Source organism: Apteryx mantelli, chromosome 1, assembly GCF_036417845.1.
Source record: "Apteryx mantelli isolate bAptMan1 chromosome 1, bAptMan1.hap1, whole genome shotgun sequence".
Lineage (NCBI taxonomy): Eukaryota > Metazoa > Chordata > Aves > Apterygiformes > Apterygidae > Apteryx > Apteryx mantelli.
In genome coordinates, this window is record NC_089978.1 from 115647277 (window position 1) to 115671049 (window position 23773).

The 23773-nt window shown below is 35.5% G+C and overlaps 1 protein-coding gene across 1 annotated transcript in view; it reads right to left on the reverse strand.

Annotated features, from left to right (window-relative positions):
* GBE1 (1,4-alpha-glucan branching enzyme 1) overlaps window positions 1–23773 on the reverse strand; it is a 171150-nt gene that overhangs the window by 116659 nt on the left and 30718 nt on the right. The window contains exons 2-3 of the mRNA XM_067299853.1: window positions 15042–15211; window positions 2293–2408 (exon numbers count right to left, since the gene is read on the reverse strand). Coding sequence (XP_067155954.1) covers window positions 2293–2408; window positions 15042–15211 — 286 coding nt within the window. The remainder of the gene's footprint in view (window positions 1–2292; window positions 2409–15041; window positions 15212–23773) is intronic.

Below are 23773 nucleotides of genomic sequence, written 5' to 3' on the forward strand. Positions count from 1 at the left end.
ACATACATTTTTACCGTGTTAAATATCCTAACCTCATTTTGGATTTTGTGATGGATAAACCATTTTAGAACTACCTTAACTGAAGACTTCTTTTATTTTACTTTAGTTGTAATATATAAATACATTAAAAGTACGTGTTATAATCTGTTATGTTCAGTTACGTAAGCACCAAGTAACAAAACACACAGTGTCATGAAAGATTATTAGCAAAGAGACAGATGAGGCTGAAAGGAGTTCCATAGAGACGAAGTCGGTTATAATCATCCATTTAATCCATAAATATAATCATCCATTATGATTACATATACTTGTGAATCAAGTTTCTAAATCTCTGCACTTAAACAGGAATATATGTACTCAAAAGCAATCAATCTCGTAAGGAGAGAGAATAATAACTATCCAGCTTCATGGATGTGTTTGGCAATCACATTAACTGTGAGTCTCAGTGGTAACTACATATATCTTTGCTTAGAACAGACTGCATCAAAGTGCAATTAAAGACAGGTCAGAGTGAAAACAGGAAAACAAATCCACATTCTGCTAAGCAAGAATTTTACTTGCAAGAAGCAAGTTTCATGTTTTTTTCAGAAGACTCAGAGCAGTTACAGAACTGCCAGCAACCAATATCACTAGTAACCTACTTCCCAACCATTGCCAGTTTTTCTTTTCCCCTACCAAAAATCCTGCAAGCTACACAAACATTGCATGATGGAGTCTGCCTTATGGAGTTTGTATTCCAATGAGAATAGCAAATGGAAAGACAGTAAGCACTATAAAGAGCTGTACTTGAAAAATAGGAGAGATGACAGTGATTATAGAGAGACACGGGCAAATAAATCCTATTCCAGATACATTCAGGAATACATCCTTTTTGTGTACATAAGTTAATAAACATCAGCATCCTCCATCACTCACATCTGTTATCTCTACATTCAGCACAGAATATTCTACAGTAGGTGAGCTCAGGAGTTACGTAAATACAAAATAAACAAAAGGTAAATTCAGCAGCAATTAAAAAACCCACCTACATATCAAAACTATGGAAAATATTAAGTAAACATTCTGTATCTCATATTACTGCATACTCACTGTATTTGAGTTGCAGACAACTGTTTTCTCCCCTCCTCTAAAATAAAAACAGCTTTCTCACATCCCTGAATGAATACTGCTACGTTTCTATTTATCCATATTTAACATTGGGGCAACTTTGTATGCCATAACAAAAGCAGAAAGATATGCACAAGCGTTTTGAGTATGCATTTCCACTGGATTTTTATGCATTTCTTTGTTTCAAAAGATTCTTTGTTTCCCTAAGCTCTGATTTTCAGCACAAAAGTGAGTATTTTTTTTTCATTTATTAGTTCTTTTAATAGGAGCCACGAAAGTATAATAGTTTTATAAAAAGTGTTCAGGTTTTTTTTTTTTAATTTTCATAATCTTTACATGACTTCAGTACATTTATTTCCTTAGCTACTCATTTCTGCCTACTGTTATGATCTGATAGGTCTAGACCTGAAGCTCTGACTGCAGTAAGTCAAATTCTCAAAAGTGTATCTCAATGACTGAAATCAGAATTCACCTGGAAATATCAGTTCTACTGGTAGTTAGTTGTCATTATGTACATCTGCACTAAGCATAACAACTGTGGTATCTGACTGCTCAAAGAAACTTTCCATTAAATTTTGGAAGAAAGGATTTATGCTCATGGATACTCATGAAACAATTGATAAAATGCTTAAAACTATAATAAGTTTCCTCTATTTCTTCATTTAGTTTAACCTACTAAAATCTACTAAGCCAACTGCTCAATCTTCTTTTACTTCCTAAATGTTTAACAGAAATTTTAAAACAACACAAAGAACACTTAAAAAGCAGTGGTTAAAGTACAACCATACAAAGTATAAAGGTATTTAGATTTGAATAGAATCTAAAATTTGAGTAGTTTTATCAAATACAGGAAGTCTTCACTACTTAATCCTTACTTTTCTTTCCACTGTATAATCTGCATGTAAATACTATTTTCAGCTTGTAACATGATACAAAAAAAAACTATATCCAGCTTTCAGCCACATATATCTGTTCCTATGAATCATGAAAAAAGTTAGATGTTAATATTATTTCACTTATTGGAGTCGCTCTGCACAAGTAGGTAAGTTATTGGAACTCTTGCTTCCTGTAAACACAATTATAACACAATAAAATTAAAATTATTTAAGAGAAAATGAAAAGGACATAATAAATAAGAATGACTACAAGAACTTGGGAAAAAAAAAGTATTTCTAAAACTAGCACCTTTAGCTTTGATCCATGGGGCACAGCAGGGTAACCATCTTGTCCAGGTGGGATAAACAACTCCCATTTCCCATATTCCATTTTCTTATATGGATGAGAAAATGGATTCCAGCCATCTGCAATATAAGAAATTGTATTAATGACATTTATCTTAAAATGTATCCAATTAAAATTCAAGAGGTATCAGTATTTTTATTCTTTTCCAGAACACACTTAAGTGACAGTAAATACTCTTACATATGATACGACTGTGTACTTTGAAAAGTAGTTCATGAACTGTATAATAGGTTCACTGAGAAACTGTTCTCCAATTTTAATTTAACAAAGAAATGTAATGACTTTCAATCCATCTTCAATCAGGTTGGTTAGGTCAAAGCCATAAGAACCTTTCCCTCCCCCCCCCCACCAAAAACAAACAAACAAAACACTACTGATGTTAATTCCACAAAATCGTAACATATATGCACTTAAGTGTCTGCTTTTATTTTATTAGGAACATGAATGAAAACTTTATAGCAGTCACTATAAAACCTGATACATATGGGGATTATGGAGTGTGTCACTATTGGTACCATCTCTTCTCTCCAGAAAAATGCGTGGCTAAAAAGTAATTCTCAACATAAAATTGAATCAGAACCAAAAATTTAGTTGGAAGTGGAAGAAATAGATTCAAAAATGAACAAAATAAATAAATAAACACACACAAACCAAACAAACCAGTAGAAACATTTGTTACAACAGTATGGGAAAAACTCATCAGCTCCTGTTGATCATGGAAAGAGATGAGTTTGGACAAAATGCAACTGAAAACAACCTCGAACTGCATCAGCAAACTACCTGTGGACAGGGTTACAGACCTTATCCTTGCCAGCCCTGCAAATTTAAAATATACATACACGCATATATAAAAGAAGCAATGAGCAGTGTATTTATAACAAGCTGACGTCCTATTAATACCAACATTCATTAACTGCACAGAGTAAGAAAGGAAAGAGCAAACTGCAGACAAACTTGGCAGCAATGGCTGTGAAACCACCACAGTACCAGACAGTGGCTAGACAGCTGGAAAATATGGCATAAAACATCACAGACATATCTAGTAAATCTTAAAAGAAGGTTCCTTCCTCTTAGTTAAAAAAAAGTTGCTGAACCAAGCTTAGATTCCACAATTCAAGATTTTTTGTACCTTTTTGATCCACCAGGCATTCTAGGCGTACAAGGTTAGTCATTGTGACACGCCTAATCAAATACAGGCATACCTTATTTCATTGTGCTTCGCAGATACCGTGGGTTGGGGTTTTTTTTGTTTGTTTGCTTTTTTAAACAAATTGAAAGTTTGTGGCAATCTCGCATCAAGCAAGTCTATCAGCACCAGTTTTCCAACAGCATGTGCTCACTTCATGCCTCTGCGTCACATTTTGGTAATTCTCACAATATTTCAAACTTTTTCATTATTATTACATCTGTTACGGTGATCTGTGATCAGTGATCTTTGACGTTACTATTGGAATTGTTTTGGGGCACCATGACCAGTGCCCATATAAGATGGCAAACTTAATTGATAAAAGCTGTGTGTGGTCTGACTGCTCCACCAACCGGCTGGTCCCCCATCTCTCTCCCTCTCCTTGGGCCTCCCTATGCCCTGAGACACAACAGTAGTGAAATTAGGGCAATTAATAACCCTACAATGGCCTCTAAGTGTTCAAGTGAAAGGAAGAGTCGCACGTCTCTCACTTGAGGTCAAAAGCTAGAAATGATGAAGCTTAGTGAGGAAGGCACATCGAAAGCCAAGACAGGCCGAAAGCTCGGCCTCTTGCGCCAAACAGCCAAGTTGTGAATGCAAAGGAAAAGTTCCTGAAGGAAATGCAAAGTGCTATTCCAGTGAATGCACGAATGATAAAAGTGAAACAGCCTTCTTGCTGATATGGAGAAAGTTTCAGCGGTCTGGATAGAAAAATCAATCCAGCCACACCATTCCCTTAAGCCAAAGCCTCATCCAGAGCAAGGCCCTAACTCTCTTCAATTCTCTGAAGGCTGAGAGGGGTGAGGAAGCTGCTGAAGAAAACATTGAAGCTAACAGAGGTTGGTTCATGAGGTTTCCAGAAAGAAGCTGTCTCCACACCATCAAAGTGCAAGGTGAAGCAGCAAGTGCTGATGTAGAAGCTGCAGCAAGTTATCCAGAAGATCTAACTAAGAGAATTAATGAAGGTGGCTACACTAAACAACAGATTTTCAGTGCAGCCTTCTATTGGAAGAAGATGCCATCTAGGGCTTTCATAGTTAGAGAGCAGAAGTCAATGCCTGGCTTCAAAGCTTTGAAAGACAGACTGGCTCTCTTGTTAGGGGCTAATACAGTTGGTGACTTTAAGTTGAAGCCAATGCTCATTTATCATGCTGAAAATCCTCGGGCCCTGAAGAATTATGTGAAATCTACTCTGCCTGTGCTCTATAAAGGGAACAACAAAGCCTGGATGACAGCACATCTGTTTGCAACATGGTTTACTGAATATTTTAAGCCCACTGTTGAGACCTAGTGCTCAGAAAAAAAGATTCCTTTCAAAATAGTACTGCTCTTTGACATTGCACCTGGTCACCCAAGAGCTCTGATGGAGATGTACAATGAGATTCATGTTGTTTTCATGCCTGCTAACACAACATCCACTCTGCAGCCCATGGATCAAGGAGTCATTCTGACTTTCAAGCCTTATTATTTAAGAAATACATTTTGTAAGGCTATAGCTGCCACAGATAGTGCTTCCTCTGATGGATCTGGGCAAAGCAAATTGAAAACCTTCTGGAAAGGATTCACCATTCTAGATGCCATTAAGAACATCTGTTATTCATGGGAGGAGGTCAAAATATCAACCTTAACAGGAGTCTGGAAGAAGTTGTTTCCAACCCTCATGAAGGACTTTGAGGGGTTCAAGACTTCAGTGGAGGAAGTAACTGCAGATGTGGTGGAAGTAGCAAGAGAACTAGACTTAGAAGTGGAGCCTGAAGATGTGACTGAATTGCTGCAGTCTCATGATAAAACTTGAACAGATGAGGAGTTGCTTCTTATGGAGGAGCAAAGAAAGTAGTTTCTTGAGATGGACTCTACTCCTGGTGAAGATGCTGTGAACATGGTTGAAGTGACAACAAAGAATTTAGAATATGACAAACTGAGTTGATAAAGCAGCGGCAGGGTTGGAGAGGGTTGGCTCCAATTTTGAAAGAAGTTCTGTCGTGGGTAAAATGCTATCAAATAGCATCACATGCTACAGAAAAATCCTTCGTGAAAGGAAGAGTCAACTGATGCAGCAAACTTCATTGCTGTCTTGTTTTAAGAAATTGCCACAGCCACCCCAACCCTCAGCAGACACCACCCTGATCAGTCAGCAGCCATCAACATCAAGGCAAGACCCTCCATCAGCAAAAAGATTATGACTCGCTGAAGGCTCAGATGATGGTTAGCCTTCTTTAGCAAGGAAGTATTTTTTAATTAAGGTACATACATTGTTTTTTTTAGACATAATGCTATTGCACACTTAACAGACTACAGTATAGTGTAAACATAACTTTTAGATGCACTGGGAAACCAAAAAATTCATGTGACTAGCTTTACTGCGATATTCGCTTTATTGCGGTGGTCTGGAACTGAACCCACAATATCTCCGAGGTATGCCTGCAATCATAGTCACATCTGCCAAGAATAATCTGTATTTGTATATATTAGTATTAACTGTTCAAAGTTAACACAAATATTCTGAAGGATAGATTTAGGCAACATAATCATTTCTGGACTAGAAGGAGGTGGCAATCTGAATTTCAAAATCACTTCTTTCTTTGTCTTGAAACCTCTCTAACTCACATAAGCTCAAGGAAATGCGAAATCCTAAGGTAATAAGAAATCAGTCAACTCTGAGAAAACCAAATTGCATGACATTTCCTTCAAGCCAATCCATTTGCATACTCTGCTACAGTAAACAAAGCGGTTTAGATTTCAATGAAAAAAGGATAAACAGCTTTCAGGGACCTCATATTTACAGTAAGTACAGTACATACAGCTGATAAGCTATATGTTCACACCCTACACTGTAGTTCCATGGATAGATTAAGCTGGTGTAAAACAATATTGCTACTAAAAGGTAGTCCAGGTTAAAAGCAATTCAAAAAAAAAAAGAAAAAACAACACCAGTCATGCCACTGGAGCAGGAGCATCACTTTTAGTGGCAGTAGCAACTTAGACTAGATTAAAATCACCCCAATCTACACAGCCAGTTTACTCACCATGTCTATAGTTTTTGCTGGTTTGTTCTTAGGGAAAGCCTGGACAAATAGATGTCATTGCTTCCTAATATGTAGCAATGACCTTCAAAGCATAAAGTTGTACAGACAAAAATTTTCATATTAATCATTTGAAAGCTTAGCCAAAAACTTCAAGAGTAGCATTTAACATCTTAGGTTATTTCACCTTTTTTTTTAAAAAACAATGAAAACACCTGTTTTTTGTTCCACTTTACACAGGGAAAAGTATATAGATTCCTGTTATGAATACAGAGCATATGTGCTGCAAGACCTTTGAATACAGATTCATCATGCAGTGCGGAAAAAATGCCACATAAGAACAAAATAGTATCTCTGATTCAGCAGTTTCAGTTTTAAAGCTACTTATTTCACCTTTGTCCTAAGGAAGCAAAAAGCAGTCCTCTTGGGGCTAGCTACCACCACTGAAGGGAAAACATTTTAAAAAGGAGTAGAAACTCCTAATGAATTAAAAATTTATTTAGTACAGTGATCAAAAGGTCTCTCTAATCTTCACACTCAAAGAATATTCCATCATAAATCAGCTATTACTAATTTTTTTTATTTTAAATCAGTTATTCCTGTGTGGCCTGAATATGCACTCCTGTTGACCATTTTCTGTTTTATTTCATTTACTAGAGTTCCCTGTAAAAAAAAAAAAACAAAAAAAAAAAACAAGAATTGCATTATAAGAACTAAACCATTTATCACTGTAAGCTTATAAAAGAAATTTGAAATATATATTTTTTTTTATTTCAGAGCTTGGTTTAAACTAAGTTGTACATAAAAAGATATTTGCTTCTAATTAAGTTTTAAGAAACTGTATCAAGTACTTCAAGTTTTTTACTATATAGTCTAAGTCAAATTAATTACACTGCTACCATTTGATAAACCTCATATTTGTAAAAAACATAACAACACTACCTAGAGTGAAAAACAGTTTAGCTTGCCTTTCAGTATGTGTTCTTTAGTAAATGGCTTACCTGATTGGCAACACCCCCACTTCAAGCACAAACTTGAACTAAATGACCTCCAGAGGTCTCTTCCAGCCAAGACATACTAAGGCTAAGGAATAGCACAAGACCACATCTGCATGGAAGCAGGAGATGGTCTTGCTGCAGTGCAAGACTACTTCAGGGGAGGAGGAAAGACGTTACTTATATTCATCTGCATACGTATGTTCCAATAAGCATCACTAATCCAAACTATGATCTTCTGTGAAGCAAGAAAGATAATATTCACTAATAATAAATGGATGACTCAAGCTGCAGAGAAAGATTAGGCTGCTTTCAAAGAAAGATGCTAGGTGCTCTTATATAGCTGCTTAAACCAGAAAGATGCCAATCTTTAAGGAACAAAACTGAAAGGTGCAAATAAAAAAAGACTAGAAAATGTGACAAGAAGATATAAGCATATAAAACAAATATTCTAGTACCTATTCATTTTACAGTTAATTACAAAATCTAAAGAAAGATGCATTATTGTTTTTATAATAAAATATTTCCCATATTCAAAAACTGAAATACGATTAAATGCAGTATTATAGCAACACTGTCATTATTAGGCTATTTGGATAGTGCAGGAAGAAATTACTCAAATTAGAAAGACATGTTTAATAAATTATTGCTTAATAGCAAAATAGTTTGTATTATTAGTAAGATTGGGAGGGGTTTATCCATTCATTTTAGTCTGAAGTTTCAATAAAGAATAATGAAAAAACATAGGTCTGCTGAGGCTTTTCAGCACAGAACAAATGTTACTGTAGCAATAACACCACCACTAGCTCCTTACGAGTATGGCCCAAGCTGCAAAACACTTTTTTTAAAAAAAGTTTTATTTCAGGGAATGGTAAAAAGACAAAGAACACATCGTTAGGGTTTGGGGGTTGAAAGAGAAAGTCATGACAGGGTACTGTAAGTTATGAATGGCCAAAATCTCTCAGATATCAGAAGAAAGAGAAACACAGAGGGACATCAGTCCCCTAAGGGTCCCTGAAGGCTCCCAAAGTATTGAGGGTACTTAAAGGTGTAAAAATTGGGTTGGAAGTAAAAAGTAGGGGAATCTATTACCTATAAACCATATAAATTACATGTTCCTTTAGAAGATCTTTGCATAATCCAAGTGCCACTGATACAGTTAAAACTAAATGAATGACAACTGAAGGTACTCACACAGAATAGACCCTGGAAGCGTACTGCAAGAACTGAAGACATTTGGAAGAACTTATGCCTGGATCTGGACAATTGCACTATTTTTTTTTTTTTTTTTTTTTTTTTAATCAAAAGCAGGACCTTTACCTGGAGCATATGCTTAGAGACTTAACATCAGAAACAGTACCTAAACTTCAATCACCAACATATGGTTCTCACCATGTTAAACACCCAGAAAGAGCACCTCCAAATAGCACCGCACCTTTTAAAGAGAAAGCAACAAGGAAAAAAAACCCCACCAATGTGCTAAGGAGTTGAAACTTTTTTTGTTTGTTTGTTTTTTAAATTATGAACAGCTAAAATGTTGGAAGTTAAAGAATTCAGGCAATATGGGAAAACAGAAGAAACTGAAATGAAAAGCAAACATCCTAAGAAGATGCAAGAAGATACAGACAATGCCTGTAAGCATTTATGACTGTCAAAAGCAATTCTTTCCTTAGGGGAAATACTACCAAATCCTTTAATTCTCTGTTCCCTCCTCCCCTCTCCAGGTATGGTAAGTTTTATATGTATCTGATCTTCATTGGTTTTCATAGAACTTTTCCTAATTGAGCTGCACCTCTTGATTACAGTATACTAACTGAACCAAATACTCCAGCTGATGACTTAGAGCATACTACAAACCTACAGCAAATGTCTTAGACTGGGACAGTCTCCATAAAAACTTACTTGGGGAAATTTGCCTGAATTTGAGTTCACTACATATGCCAAGATTACTGAATTCCTACATTCTTCCAATGAATTTCTCATGACCTCTGTTACAAAAATTCCCTTGGACTCCCACAATCACCTCTCCTCCTCCCTCCTTTAGAGGGGGAATGTTTGCAAACATCTAAGCATGTCTGCTTTCCACAGGCAGCTTGACCATTTCTGGCCATGTTGTATATGCTTCTGCCTGCACCTGCCAGCAATACTGCTGATCTTTCCTTTTCTCAGCCATGATCCTCCATTACTTGGTGTCTATGGTTCTTGACTGAACAATGAACACAAAGCAATACCCATTTTTCCCAGACCATCTTACTTGAAACCAATACATATTTCTTATCCCCCAGATAGAAAGTCATTGATGAAGGCTGTAACAGAAAATAATGCTTTGAATTAGGCAGAGACGTACACAGTTAAAATACCCTAAAATAGAAAGTCTCCTACAAAGGAGTGGCTCAGGCTTCCCTCAGTTTTACTGCTTAGTTTTCAGAATATGGAGTCTAACAAGCATTCACAGAGCTTCTTTAAGGAAAAGATATCAAATTACATCAAAATCCATGTGGATGGAATATGAAGTCAGAAGATAGACTCAAAACATTCTCCGCAGACTGTATAGGTTATACGCAGTGGCCAATTAGGTCTTCCTCTTTCTACGCTGTATGATTTCCAACAGCTCAATAGCAGGGTCATTAACATAATCTGCTTAAGAAGCGATTAAACAGAGAAAGCTCAAATACTGACATAAAAGCAAATGTCATTACTTCTCAGATTTGATGTTTCCCTGGATATTAATAGCAGCTTACACTTCAGTCTACTGCCTTCAGTTGTCTGCAACCACAGAATTATAGCAATATTTATCTTTAACTCATGAAATCTCGGTATTTCACAAAGCTTTGACGAAAGGAATAAGAAATTCAGTATCATACTTTGTAGTACCTAGATCACATGTAGGCAAGGTTTTAAAGCCTGAAAACAAATCATTCCAACACATCAAAAAAATATTAATCACAACTTTCAGCTATCCAAGTTATGAGGCTTAAGTTCCTCTTTCTTCACCCTGAAGAAAACTGTCACAGTAGAAAACACCTCAGCCCACCCCCTCCCCACCCTCCAACTGCAGAAGCCTCCCCTCCACCACTGCAAAAAAAAAAAACAAAAAAAAAACACAAACAAAAAAAAAACACAACCAAACAAAAAAAAAAAACACAACCAAACAAAAAAAAAAAACACAACCAAACAAAAAAAAAAAAAACACAACCAAACAAAAAAAAAAAAAACACAACCAAACAAAAAAAAAAAAAACACAACCAAACAAAACAAACAGGCAGAAGCCACACAATTAGATATTCTAAAATGACACAAATCTTAGATCTAATGTTAGCTGGGAGGGAGGGAAAAGCAGGAAAAAAAAGAGAGAAAAGAAGTAGACTAAAAACAGAAGCTATGAGGTTGACAAAATATTATAGTAAATATTGACTTTAGCATATACATACTTATTCTTTGAAACTACTTAAAGCCACTAACTTTTTTTTGTTTACAGACAACATAGTCTCTGCACAGCCAAACAAAACTTTCTTTGAATATTCTAATTCCCCCAACATAAAGTCAGTGGGTTACACTGAAAACTTGGACTTCAACTACTTTTAAAATAAACTGAGCTTTTTTTTTCTTCTTCTTTTTTTGAAATAGTTGATTCTAAAATAGCAATAAATTGCCAGTAGTCACTGGGTTCCTCAGCAATAAAATAAGCGAGTAAAATATTCAGTGTGTTATCACCGATAGCTTTTAAGGTAGCTATAACGTTGATACTGCCTCTAGTATCAGAAATTCAGCTAATTGCCTCATACACTTGATTTACTGAGCCGACAGAAGTACTAATTGACAAATCTTAATGTTTTCGAATGTTCATTTAATACTTTAAGTATCTTTTTAGATTGAGAGTAAAACAACATACCAGAATACCAACAGATATAATATGCTTTTCTTTCCAATTATGAGTTTGAAAGAGGAGACAAAGAATTCTGAAAGTATTGGGATTTTCTTGAAGTCATTTTTTCCTTTACCAAAGCAAATACAGGTCACATGCACTATCACTAGATTCTAGCTTTTTTCCAGAAGGCACAGTGATACTAAGAATTATCCTGTAAATGGGAGTTCTCATCCATTACGAATGTCTCAAAACAATGCCCCAAAGTAACAAAAATGGGGACAAAACATCTTGATATCAAATCTTTTTTTGTCCCTTATGATAAACCTAAAAGAAAAAAAGAAAAAAAATTACCAAAAAAGCTAAGACTGAGGCTTCACATGTGTATAACTACATAAATAAATCACGAATGTTTATCTTAAGCACAGTTCGTAAGTTATTATGAACTATTAGCTTAATTATAAACTCTGAAAGAAATTTAAGTTCTTTGCAACACAGCCTATGACTGTCATTATCATTTTTATTAGTTTTTAATCCTCAAATGTCATTACCTTATCAAATTAGATAGCATTAATATTTTGTGTCTTGCAAGCAAACTGAAAATCTAAAAGATAGTCTTGCTTGGTAAAGTAACTTTTGCCTCACAGACAGTGCTGGATTAAGTAAACAACTATGAGTAACACTTCTAGCCAATTTTCCACAACAGAAGTTAAAAATAAAACATGAAGTAACATTTTTGAGATTATACTACTATATTTCAATTTAAAACTGAAAAGTTGCTGTCATTTAAGTTCCATGTTTCTTTTTTATAAAATGCCCCCCACCAGTAGTTCAGTTACAGTTCTCTTTATAAAAAGTTAAGTTTTCCAAAAAAAATAAATAAATGCAATCTCAACATTCAATTTAAACACAGAACAACCATAAAATTAGTCTGAGATTTTAACCTGCTTGAAAACTTAAAGAAAGGTTAAAAGGATTCAGTTTTAAACAAACATATCTGTAGCAACTTAATTTTAAATCTTAAGGTTTTGGAACCCAGCTTCTCATCAGAATGTTATTAAAGCTCATCTGAATTGAATGACAATCTTCCATTCCTCTAGGCTTTCCAAGTCCATTATCTTCCCCTTTGGGAATGAATACTTTACTGTGACTGATAATGAATATAATATATAGGACAAATGTATTTTTTCACATTAAAGAGAATTTCTTTTTAGTCTTTTAACTTCTTACTGCCACGTTTCATTAGTGTCTAGATAGAACTATTCTAAGATATTTGTCCCAAATTTCTGCTTCATATTATGTGATATATGAAATATTTTTAAATAATATATAGTTTTTGGAAAATCATTCCAGCTTTTAACTATCGTATTCTGGTACATGTGTACTTCCCCCCCCCTAAAAAAAAAAAGTCAATTTGCAAGTTTCTCTAATAATTTCTCTAAAATTTTAGGCATTAATTTTGTTAAAAGTCAATTTTAAAAATGAACATTTATTAAAATACATATTTAAAACAAATGTATTCTATTCTTGGATCATGCTGAGTAATTTAATCCAAAGACTATTAAACCCATCACATAAAAGAATCCTAAAATGTAACTGATGGGGTGAAGGATGGGAGGGAAGGAATTACAGGGGAGGAGTAGGGAAAAGTAGTATTTTCTGTGTTCTTACACATAAAATTTAGCTATTAAAACATCCTCATCTAGTTGTCTTAGAATCAGTGTTGATAGATGGCATTACTACAGTCTAGCAGTAGATACTGATGATTCATTGGTCAGTTTTGGAGTCAGAGGATACATCTGATTCCCATATTAAAATTCAAGCACTATACCAACCCACTTCAGCACCACCCATTCCAATAGAAAGACGAGCAGCATTTGAATGAAAGCTAGTCTGCCATCCATTAGGTTAATCATATCAAACAGGACCATAACTGAGAACACTGTTGTACTAACTTTTCTGTTTTGCTTGTCTTCTGCATTTAAAAATAAAATTTCAGAAGAGAATTTTCAAGGGAAAAAATAAATATATATAATCATTGCCTAAATACTCAGATTATCAGAGTGAAGAGTGGACACAGGCCATCCTATCTAGTTCTCAAAGAAAATAAAATATCAGCAGTTAAAATAGATGCCATCGGTTTATGATTCTGAGGTTTGGAAATCAAAAAGTGTAATGTGAATATTTAATGCTTTCTTTTGCTTATTTTATTTTTAAGCATACTGATCTTGGGACTGTAGAAAAACAGTACCAACCAGAGCGCTGGGAAAAAAAGAATCTTAACAATAGGTCTGAATAAAACTGTCAGGGTAGTCCATTTATTTCTTTATTATTGCACACATTTTACAGAAGCTTAACCATAGTACTATAAAAAGAACCACCAGATTCACTACAGTGAATGGCACATGTAAAAAGTCTTACCATTTAAAAATTATATAAGCACTTAAAAGTTCCAAGCTCACAACTGTTTCTTCTGCAAATGCTGAGTTTGCCCTTTTAATAGTTTGCTCATATAGAAATAAGGAAGAAGGAAAACTCAGCAATATTACCTTTTAATTTAAGAAGTAGTTGTTGACTGCCTCAAGTCTGGAATGCATATAAATTTTTATATATTTTTCCCAAAGCATTCACCAGCTTAGTATTTCAGCAAAACAAAAAGTTGCAAAAATAACATGGCACACTTCTCAGACACAGTTACACGACCAAAATCCCCTACCATTTCACAAACAGGATCCTGGTCCAGTAAGAGAGAGTGACAAAATTCCTAGTATCGTGATGGAATAACACCTAACTCTGAAGAAAGGATAAAATACAAAAGTGAAGGAGAGGAGGGAAAATGGAATTAGTATTACAAGACTTAAAAATATAAGTCTATCTGACTTGCTTTTAAGAGTTTCCAGAAAACAACTTATTTTTGAGCGTAGTAAACCTTGTGAATGACCAACAAATTCACATTATCACCTCAAGTTCTAAATAAGTGAGGCAATGTCTTCCTCATTCTCAGAGAAAGCAGCACAGTTCCTCTGTGCAATCCTACTACCTTCCTCTTCTGTTAACACCATTCTACCTCCTTCCCTCAAAACAGATCACCACCTACTCTTTCTTGCATATGTTCATTTTCCAGTAGGACTTTTTTCACCTACACTCCCTTGATTAGTGGGAATCCTGAAGGGCCTTGGTCCTTGACAACACTACTGTTAGGTCAGCCACCAAGGAAGAGGCATCAGATTATTCTGTTGTTTTCTAGAAAACCTTATGCACGAATGAGAAAGAAGCCTAACTGTAGAGCTTTAGGGAGAAGCTCAGATAATTTAGACACAGCAAGTCTAAAGTTGCGGTGCAACCAGGCTAGACACTTGTAAAAGGTCACCTCTTTATGTGTGTATGTAAGATGCAAACACAATACTGATCATAACAATAGAAAACACACGTGTCCTTAGTCCAGTGCAATGTTGAATAAAAAAAATCAGTTTAAATTACTAACTGTCATCACACCAGCAACCTCTATGACATACACTTCTATTATCAGAATTTTAGCATTGTTTTAAAACTGTCTTTAAGTGAAGAGGATATTGATCTAAGATATATTATAAAAGAGAACATATATTCTTGAAAATACTTACTGAAGTCACCTGTGAGAAACACTGCTTCAGCTCCTGGTGCCCACTCTTTGCAATATACTCCGCCATCCATGAATTGGTTAACTCCAAAGGTTTTGTAGCTTTTGGAAAACTTGCCAAGGCCTCCTTCGTTTTCCTCAATGTCCTTCAAGCGTTTATAAAACAGAGAATACCTTTCAAAGAAAATAAATAGTGTTTATGAGAGGAGGTATTTGAGGGTATTTGGAGGGGCAAGGAGGGGGAAGTTTAGCAAGCGTCTTTCTTGTATTTAAAATTGGCAAACATACGAACATAAAAACATCTTAAGTGAGACATACTGTAACATTGTATCCTTGGACTACACTATCAAATTCACTGTTCTTTACAGAATTAAAAGAAAAGTATCAAGCACATAAACCATACAATTTTTCCATGATTGCAAAGTTACAATCTTCACATAACTGTTTTCCCTACTTTAGGGGAACAATCTGTACTTTAAGTCTCAGACTACAGCTCCTGATTGATAGCCAAGAAATCATAACTACACAACAGGAGAACTTCACACTCTCTCACTAGCACTTTTTTCTCAGACTATTAATACTGGATGTAGGCCTCATAGGGAAAATTGTATAGGTCCAATACATCTATCGCAGCTAATTTTAATAGATGACCTTAGGACACTGAAAACTTTACAATACACTATAGCAAGAACGGAGGAAATAATTTGACACTTGAGGAAAGCAGTTCCTTAACCACTCTCTAGAAAGACCATCAGTGAGAACACAGGCAGTCCCCTGACTCCAGAAGTATTTGAAAAAATTACCACTTCCTGGAAATACTTATTTGGTACTTATTCGGTATTTACTTTCTCCTTGTAAGACTAGAAAGGCCATAAATGTCTAACATAAAAATTTACTATTAACAGCTTGGAGTTTGTTGACAGATTTTGCCCCGATTTCTCCAAGGAGTCCCATCAATTCTAAAAAGTATAAGGTGCACAGGATAAATTAGGAGGGCCAACTTTGCTTCCTAAAATGTGAGCTACTATCTGAAGAAGCATGGCTAGAACTTCACAATTCCATAGAAAAGTTTATTCATCCTAGATGGAAGTTGGGGGCTTTTTTTGTTTTTGTTTCTTTGAATTAGACATCCCCAATGAAAAGTAGAAATGTATTTATGTTCTCTATAAACGGAAAGGAGTTTTCTGAAAAGTATAAAAATTGAAAAGAATCCCAGCAAAAGTCTGGCCACTTGTCTGCCACATTATATTTACTATATTTTGAAGACAAACACACTGGAGGTACAGTACTATTTCTAAATGCACCCATAACAATATGCTCTCTTCTAATTACCTGGAAAAAAAAGAAAGAAAGAAAGAAAAAACTAGAAAACAGCCTTGCGTGAAGTTATTGAAAAGGGAAAAGGAAAGACAAAAAACAGTAAAGTAACAAAGAGCTTGGTTTAAAAAAAATAATAAAAAAAAGACATTCTGTTCAAAGCATCAAGACTTAGACACTGCTTTCAGTGTTATTTTAAAGCTTTGTTTCAGGAATGGCCCTTAATTAGTTCAAAGTGTAAGGTTAAAAATGTCTATTTATTGGTCAGTTCAATTGAAGTAGGTTTACTTATAATTTAAATTTACAGTATTATGACTCCTTCTAAGGTTAATCTCCCAACAGCTTTTATTATGAAGCCTGATGCTCACCTTTAAAAACAGTGAGAGTCAAAAAAAAAAAGCCTCGGGACATACAATATCAAATATACTTATAAAACCTTTTAAAGGAATGATGCAAGTGGATGGGCAAAAGTTGCTCACGGGTACAAACCTCAAAAAGTGCACTATAAATGTCTTCTATCCTGATAATCAGTTTCATTTATAGTGCTTCAGGGAGAACATTTTATCAGATTTCCAAATATTAAACTTATATACACACATGCACACCCAGTTGACTGACTTAAACAAGTGCAATCACAGAAAGATATATATTTATATAAATAAAATAAAGGTTAAATACACAAACACAGAACAAGTCACTAAAACAGCCTCAAAAGTTCAACAACTGACATTTGGTAAAGGCAAAATTACTCTATTATTGAAGGGTTCTCCTTGAAGAAATGTTTTGATTTTTTAATTTTTATGCTTTCTTTAAAATACATCAATTGCATTATACAAGAGCACAATGCTATTTGCACCTTGCAATCTCTCTGCCATACATAAGCTGCTTCAAAACTGCTGCATGTCACAGCATTACTTTTAACCAGTTCTACTGCAGCGTGCCCAAGAATCCTTTTTTATATGCTATATGTAGCTGTGTCTGTTGTAATGTCAAAAAAGATCCAGCTCAAGTAATGAAAGTTTCATAAGCTTAAAGTAAAAAAGATGGTTCAGAATAAGCTTTCTACTTAAAATTAAGCCTTCCCCTTTCCCTCATACTTGGTTTAAATACTTTTTAACAGCTTTAAGAACACCTTGGCTGGATGTGATATTTTCCACATTCAGGAGGGAGTGGTAGCACTCATCTTTAAGCAAAAGTCAGTCATACAAATCTTTGAAAGCTGGAGAGGAAGATGACGACACATTTATTAACAGAGAAGAACAGCAGGTCATAGAGAAGAACTGCAGTCTCTGAACAGAAGAGAGAAAGGCTGTGATATGCTTCGGATAACCCAGCGCCACACGCAAGCCGATTGCCTATTGCTCTTCCTCACCCACTTCTCCCCAGCAATAGACCAAAAAACCTATCAGTCTCACTCTCCTCTGCCCAGCTGCTTAAGAAATAAGTAGCAAACAAATTCAAGATGAGAGGGGTTAACTGGATAGGAGGGGTGAAAATGGACTTTCAAAAGGCAATGATAGATTTAATGTCTTTCAGAAATTACTGTGGAAGTAATGCACGTTGTAAACTCTGTACTCTTTGTTTATAGGAATGCTAACTGTACATCTACTGTTTCAATTTTTGCCTTTCAGTAAATTCAAAGTTTAAAGAAATATATATAAAAAGAGACCACTACTTTTAATATGCTAAATGATCGTGCTTATTACATTACTCTAAATAGATCGCTCTTCTCGCTCACCTTGTGATGCCAGTGGTTGAGCTAATGTGTTCCAGGGAAACGGAGTTTCTTTTGGAGGCTAGAAGGCTGGAGGAATGCATCAGTCCCACCAGCATATTAAACAAATTGTTGATAAAGATTTAAAACATTGCAGCAATAATTTTTTTGGGGGGGAGGAGTTTGGGGGGGAGTTGTTTGGGGGTTTTTTTGTTTGTTTGTTTTAAATGAGGCAAGTTTTGAACAAGTAATGCAGCACTACGTATATTTGGTTGCAATGCTTCTTCCATTTTCCACAAGCACACCATTTGTGATACATAGCAAGTTAACTCAGGTATTGCTCCTGCATTATCATTGCAGAAATTAAAGATTTAAGGGCTAATGCTCTCCATAACCCTTTTTAAGTGATATTCTGAGACATGTTCAGTGTTAATCTTTTAAAGCCATCTCTTGAAATGATCAAACAGAGAACTGTAGTTTGTTCAAAGTTCACAGGAAAAAACACGAGCTTCTGAAATGGATCAATTACTTGTGCTGTGAACTATTCTCAGATCTCATCTCAGGAGATGAAATACATCTGGCCACAGGAGAAAGTCATTTGTCACAGAAGGTCTTGTAAAACAAAGCAGAAGTGTTGTTCTGTTTCTTGTTGCTATTTTATAGGAATAAAAAGGGTAACTAAGCGCATGCTTATGATCCAGATCTACAAAAAATTTAAGGTTTTGCTTTCACAGACTCTTTACCTTCATCTCTGGATTACTGATGCTTGTTATATATTTTATCTTCCAAACAGAATCCCCAGAATTAGTTTACACACAGAAAAGAGAGGATTTTTTTTCCCCCATTTAAGCAATTTAAAAGATTCACATTGCTTAGTAACAGCATACAAGCGTTAAAAAACATGCGGTAGACATTATATTGACTGTAGCATTTAGTGATCCCCCCTGAATTCTGAACATCATTGTCACATTGATGATAAATACAGATTATAGCCAAACTAGACACACAAGAACCATCAGGACACATTTCAAAGGTGAGGTAGAACCTGTAAAATTCTGGACACGTAAAGAGAATTAACAAGTGTCCAGAGCAAGAAGTCAAAACAAAGAGGTTGAATTTTGTCAGTAACTTTTCAAATCTTCCCAGCTTGATGAATCACTGCAAAATCTTTTCAGATTTGTCTTATTTCCCGCATTAAAGTTGACACTGAAGAGGTATTACAAAGTTTAAATCATATGCAGGTATGACATGAAAAATACAACTGTTACCTTTGTGGCAAAAAAACTAAATACAGTAGCAACGAGATCCACACAGTTTCAGAGAACGAGTCAGGAGTAACTGGAAGTTGTACAGATCAAGATCCTTACTACAGGCCAGGTATGACACAAAACACTCCTGGCAAGTACAGAAGGCAAAACTAGACAGCTTGGGTATATTTTTTGCTCCTGGCACTCTTGGGGAAAGGGGACACGGGTGCACACGCACACGCTCAAGTGCTTGGGAAGGCTTATAGGAGAACCATACCAAAGGCCTTTTCAATTCATATCCTGTATCCATTCACCTCATCTCCATTAACAGACCAATGGGTTGTAAAACTTAAATATCATCAAAATTAGGTGTTTTCTTCAGACTTACTGGAAACAAAGACTTCCTAGTCTTGGTACTTCCATAAGCACACATATACCCATCTTGAAATACTGCATTTGATAAGAGAATAGTACTTTTACAGCAGTATCCTTTTTTCCCTCCTCTGATCTTTCACGGTGAAATAGTAGTAATGATAAACATCATTTGAAGCAGGGTCACAACAGTCTTTTTATTATATTTATAATTTGTAAGACAGCATTGCTTTAAGTCCATGCTTTATATACAGTCATGTTTAAAACCTTACAGTAGAAATGTAGGAATTTGCTGACTTTCCATAGAAGCAGGATTAAACCATCCAATAAGAATAACTGTAATGGCTATCCAAAAAGCAGATACTCGCCAATATAAGGTAAACTTCACAGTGAAGGAACAAGACAATATCAACACAGTAGCCATTTCAGATGTTAATGTTTTAGGTGAAGAACATTTCCTCATACTTTCATCATTTAAAAAAAAAAAAAAAAGAGAGAGAGAGAGAGAGAACCTCAGATATTTTGTATTATGGGTACCTAAAGACAAAAAAAAAAGGGGGGGGGGAGAAGTTTTAATAGGAGAAACATATATATCATAGCAAAAGTTGGCCTAGAATCTTTCAGTCAGTGCAAAGCTAAGGAAGAGTGCAAAACTAAACAGTTCTTACCCCAAAGAAATTTCTTTCTATGTATCTGGTAACCATGATACACAAAACCCTCCTCATGCTGCAATTGCTATCACCACTGATTTCACTCATTTAGTGAGCCAATTAAAAAGTGCCAGACAACACAGCAGCATACAAGATGCCCTCATTTAATCAATATGGTGCTGCACTCCAAGGTGGCTGTAAAATATCAGAAAGTTTTTATGCCCATTCTCATACTTTTTTCCAAAAGGTGTGGTCATTGCAGCTTACAGAATAGTCAATTTGATTATTATAAAATCTGTGGTGTCAACACTGAAATCAGTCATTTTAGTGTCTTTGCTTACAGTGCTGATTTTCATAGCTATTCATCTTTCAGATTCTTTTTGTCTGCACCAGCTTCTGTGTCATAACTTATTTCCACAATCTTGGCCCAATGTTAATGCTAATTTATTCAAAACATGAAAGCAAATAGGAAAGGTTTTGAGGATGATATTTGTTGTCCATATGGAAAGTCCACTTCTGCAGGTACCAAAAGGGAAAAGGACCTGAAACAAAATGCCCAGTAACACACACTCTCTATAACCTAATCCTCTCATCTTTCAATGAACACAAACATTTACAGTAATGTCTGTGTTAAAATAAAGCTAGAGTCCAAAGAAAAAGACAACAAAATTCTCTCAACTATGCAAGTCTTAAATTTATTTTCATTTCTTCCAATATAGATGTTGGAGAGACTAAAACATCAAAAATGGAAAGGGGGAGAATGGTTTGTTTTCCCCATCTCCCCCTCATTTAAACAGTTAACCTTAAGAAAACCTGTTCAGGTGTTTTGAGATACTATTTATCCTATTTAACATCTGACTTGTGAGCATCTTAGGGGAATACTATGTCTTATTGTCAAGGTTCCCCTTTTTCCCCGCCACAGGAAAAAGCTGTATCTGCATTACAGTGAATATACAGGATGAGGAATAAACTGTCACCATTTTTAAAGGTTTATTTTTCCAGAATACTAGCATTGAATTAAAGCCACACTTCAAGTTTGGCTCAATAAGGAATTGAGAAAATGCCAATTTTAATTCCAACAGATTACCACTTCTGCAGGAATCGGAGAACATGAGCAAGGATTTACAGCCACTTTTGATGTGTACAAAAAGAAAGTCTCAGGAGCTGCAGTTCCCCTCCAGATATCAGAAACTGACCATCCTTTGGAAAATGGTGTCCAAAATCCCGCAATGCTGACATTCATCCCTTAGCAGTGATGGATATCATGCAACTATTTACGCTGAACACATAAAACAGCAGCAACTTCTTCAAAAAACTCGATAGCCATAAAAGAAGAAGAACTCAGTTTGAAGCTGAAGGTATGATGGCAACAATTAGGTTATAAACTTGCATACCTAAGCAGCTATTACCACTATGGGTCTATTCAAAATGTTTAGCTGCAGCAGTAAAATAGGCTCAAAAAACTATGTCACAAAAATGGACTCAACTCTGTTCTGCCACAATCCTCAGGGAAGCTAGCCTAATTCAACAAACATGCTACGGCATTTTGCGGAGTCTGCCTACAAAACAGACATCCCTGCCTCCAAATTTGATCAGATACATCTGTATGGAGCCATGCTGCCCAAGCTTATTCCATTAGTATAGCACAAGCTCTTGGATCTCCACACTGTAATCCGTGTGCAGTAGCTATCTTTACTCATTATTTGTAAAATCATACAAGTGGTAATTGCCTTCTCATGAAACATAGTTATAAGGTGTCTGATGAAGACTGGGTTTACACTTACTAGGTTTTGCAGGAAAGCCAGAGTAGAATTAATCTTCTTTTCCAGGTAGTCAAAGAAGGAACACATGGGAATATGCAACAGCACAAACAAAACAACCATCACTCAATGCCCATTTCTATTTCTGCTGTGACCCCTACCTTTTGAAAGAAAAAAGCAAATGTGAAGAAGAGAATGGAAGCTGAAAAAGTAAGGTTTAACATATCTGAATGTTTTAAAATAAAGAGCATGGGGCCATTCACAAAATCTAATTTGTACTATTGTTGCTTTGATTTTGAAGGTGTAGTTACACACTTTCACCAATACCAAAGTCAATACATCATCAAATAATGAGCCCCTGCTGCTCATTTCGTCCTCTACTCTCAAGTTCACAATCCCCCCAAACTGTCCTCATTCAGCTGCTTACAGAGGTAGACTTATCTTTTATTTTTGTTTTTAAGGGAGAAAGGATTGAAGGAAGATAAAAGGAGGCAGAATGAGGTTTTTCCTGAAGCAGTTTCAGCAGTCCAATAAATCAGATGCATCAGAAAGTTATGAACTATAAAGTGGCAAGAACAAATTCCTGTCCCCAGTTGTTTCTTCAACTAGCTTCATCACCAGTGAAAGCAGATCAAAGCAAAAGCCTTGGATTTAATTTCATTCTATTCTCTTTTCCATCCCTCTGCCTTACCCACCTTTCATTTTTCTACCCAGAACATTACACAAAGTAACCATACTTGAGGACCAAAAGCACACAAAATCTCATGTGGGCACTATGAACCTCAGAACAATAGATTTACTGCATTTTAACTTACGTACATCAACCTTATTGTTTTAGATGACTGATTTAAACTTTCTCCATAGTGACATCTTTTTAATACATTTTAAAGTAGATTAACCAACATTTCAACAGCCTGTAGCCTTTGAAGCATTAGAAGGATGTCAAGAGAATATGTTTTGGAAGTACCAAAGACCAATGGCTGATGGACGGGGACACAGAAAGAGGCCACCATTTCATTTTGCTTTTCTGCAGGTCTAAAAGTTAGATGCTTCCTTTGCCTCTGAAATCATGATCCTAGAAAACCCGTGGGTGGCTAAATTTGAGTTTTCTTGAAGTTCTAATTGTACTATTAAAATCATTCACTACACAAATACTTTACGGCTCTGTCCCCCAAGTCATTCACTGCAATGTCACAGGACCAGTAGTAGCTTTAACATTACATTGAGCCCCACAGACCACCTGCAGAAGGAATCTCTCTCTGTTGCATCTCCAGATTAAGTTCAACAGTTGTATATTTTATATACTTTACAAACTGAATAGGCTTTTTATTTTTTATTTTTGTGCCATTACCTACATGAGATAGAAGACATGAATGCAGGTTTGCGTATGTCACAGTTAAACAGCTTTAATTTACAAATATGTGAAGATGGATTTACATTAGAAGTGTGGAAGACTGTGTAAAGAAAATATGTACTTTAATTATAGTATACACAAGAATTCAACAGTGAAATTCAACAGTGAATTTAAATTTATAATTTCACACCCTTGAAGAAAAATCTCCCATATAAAGCACTGACTTTCCAGATATAAAGCCTGGTACCTGTGAAACGTGCAATAGTATTTCAGAAGATCTTGCATTTTACAGGTTACTCTTTATCCTTCATCACAATCAACT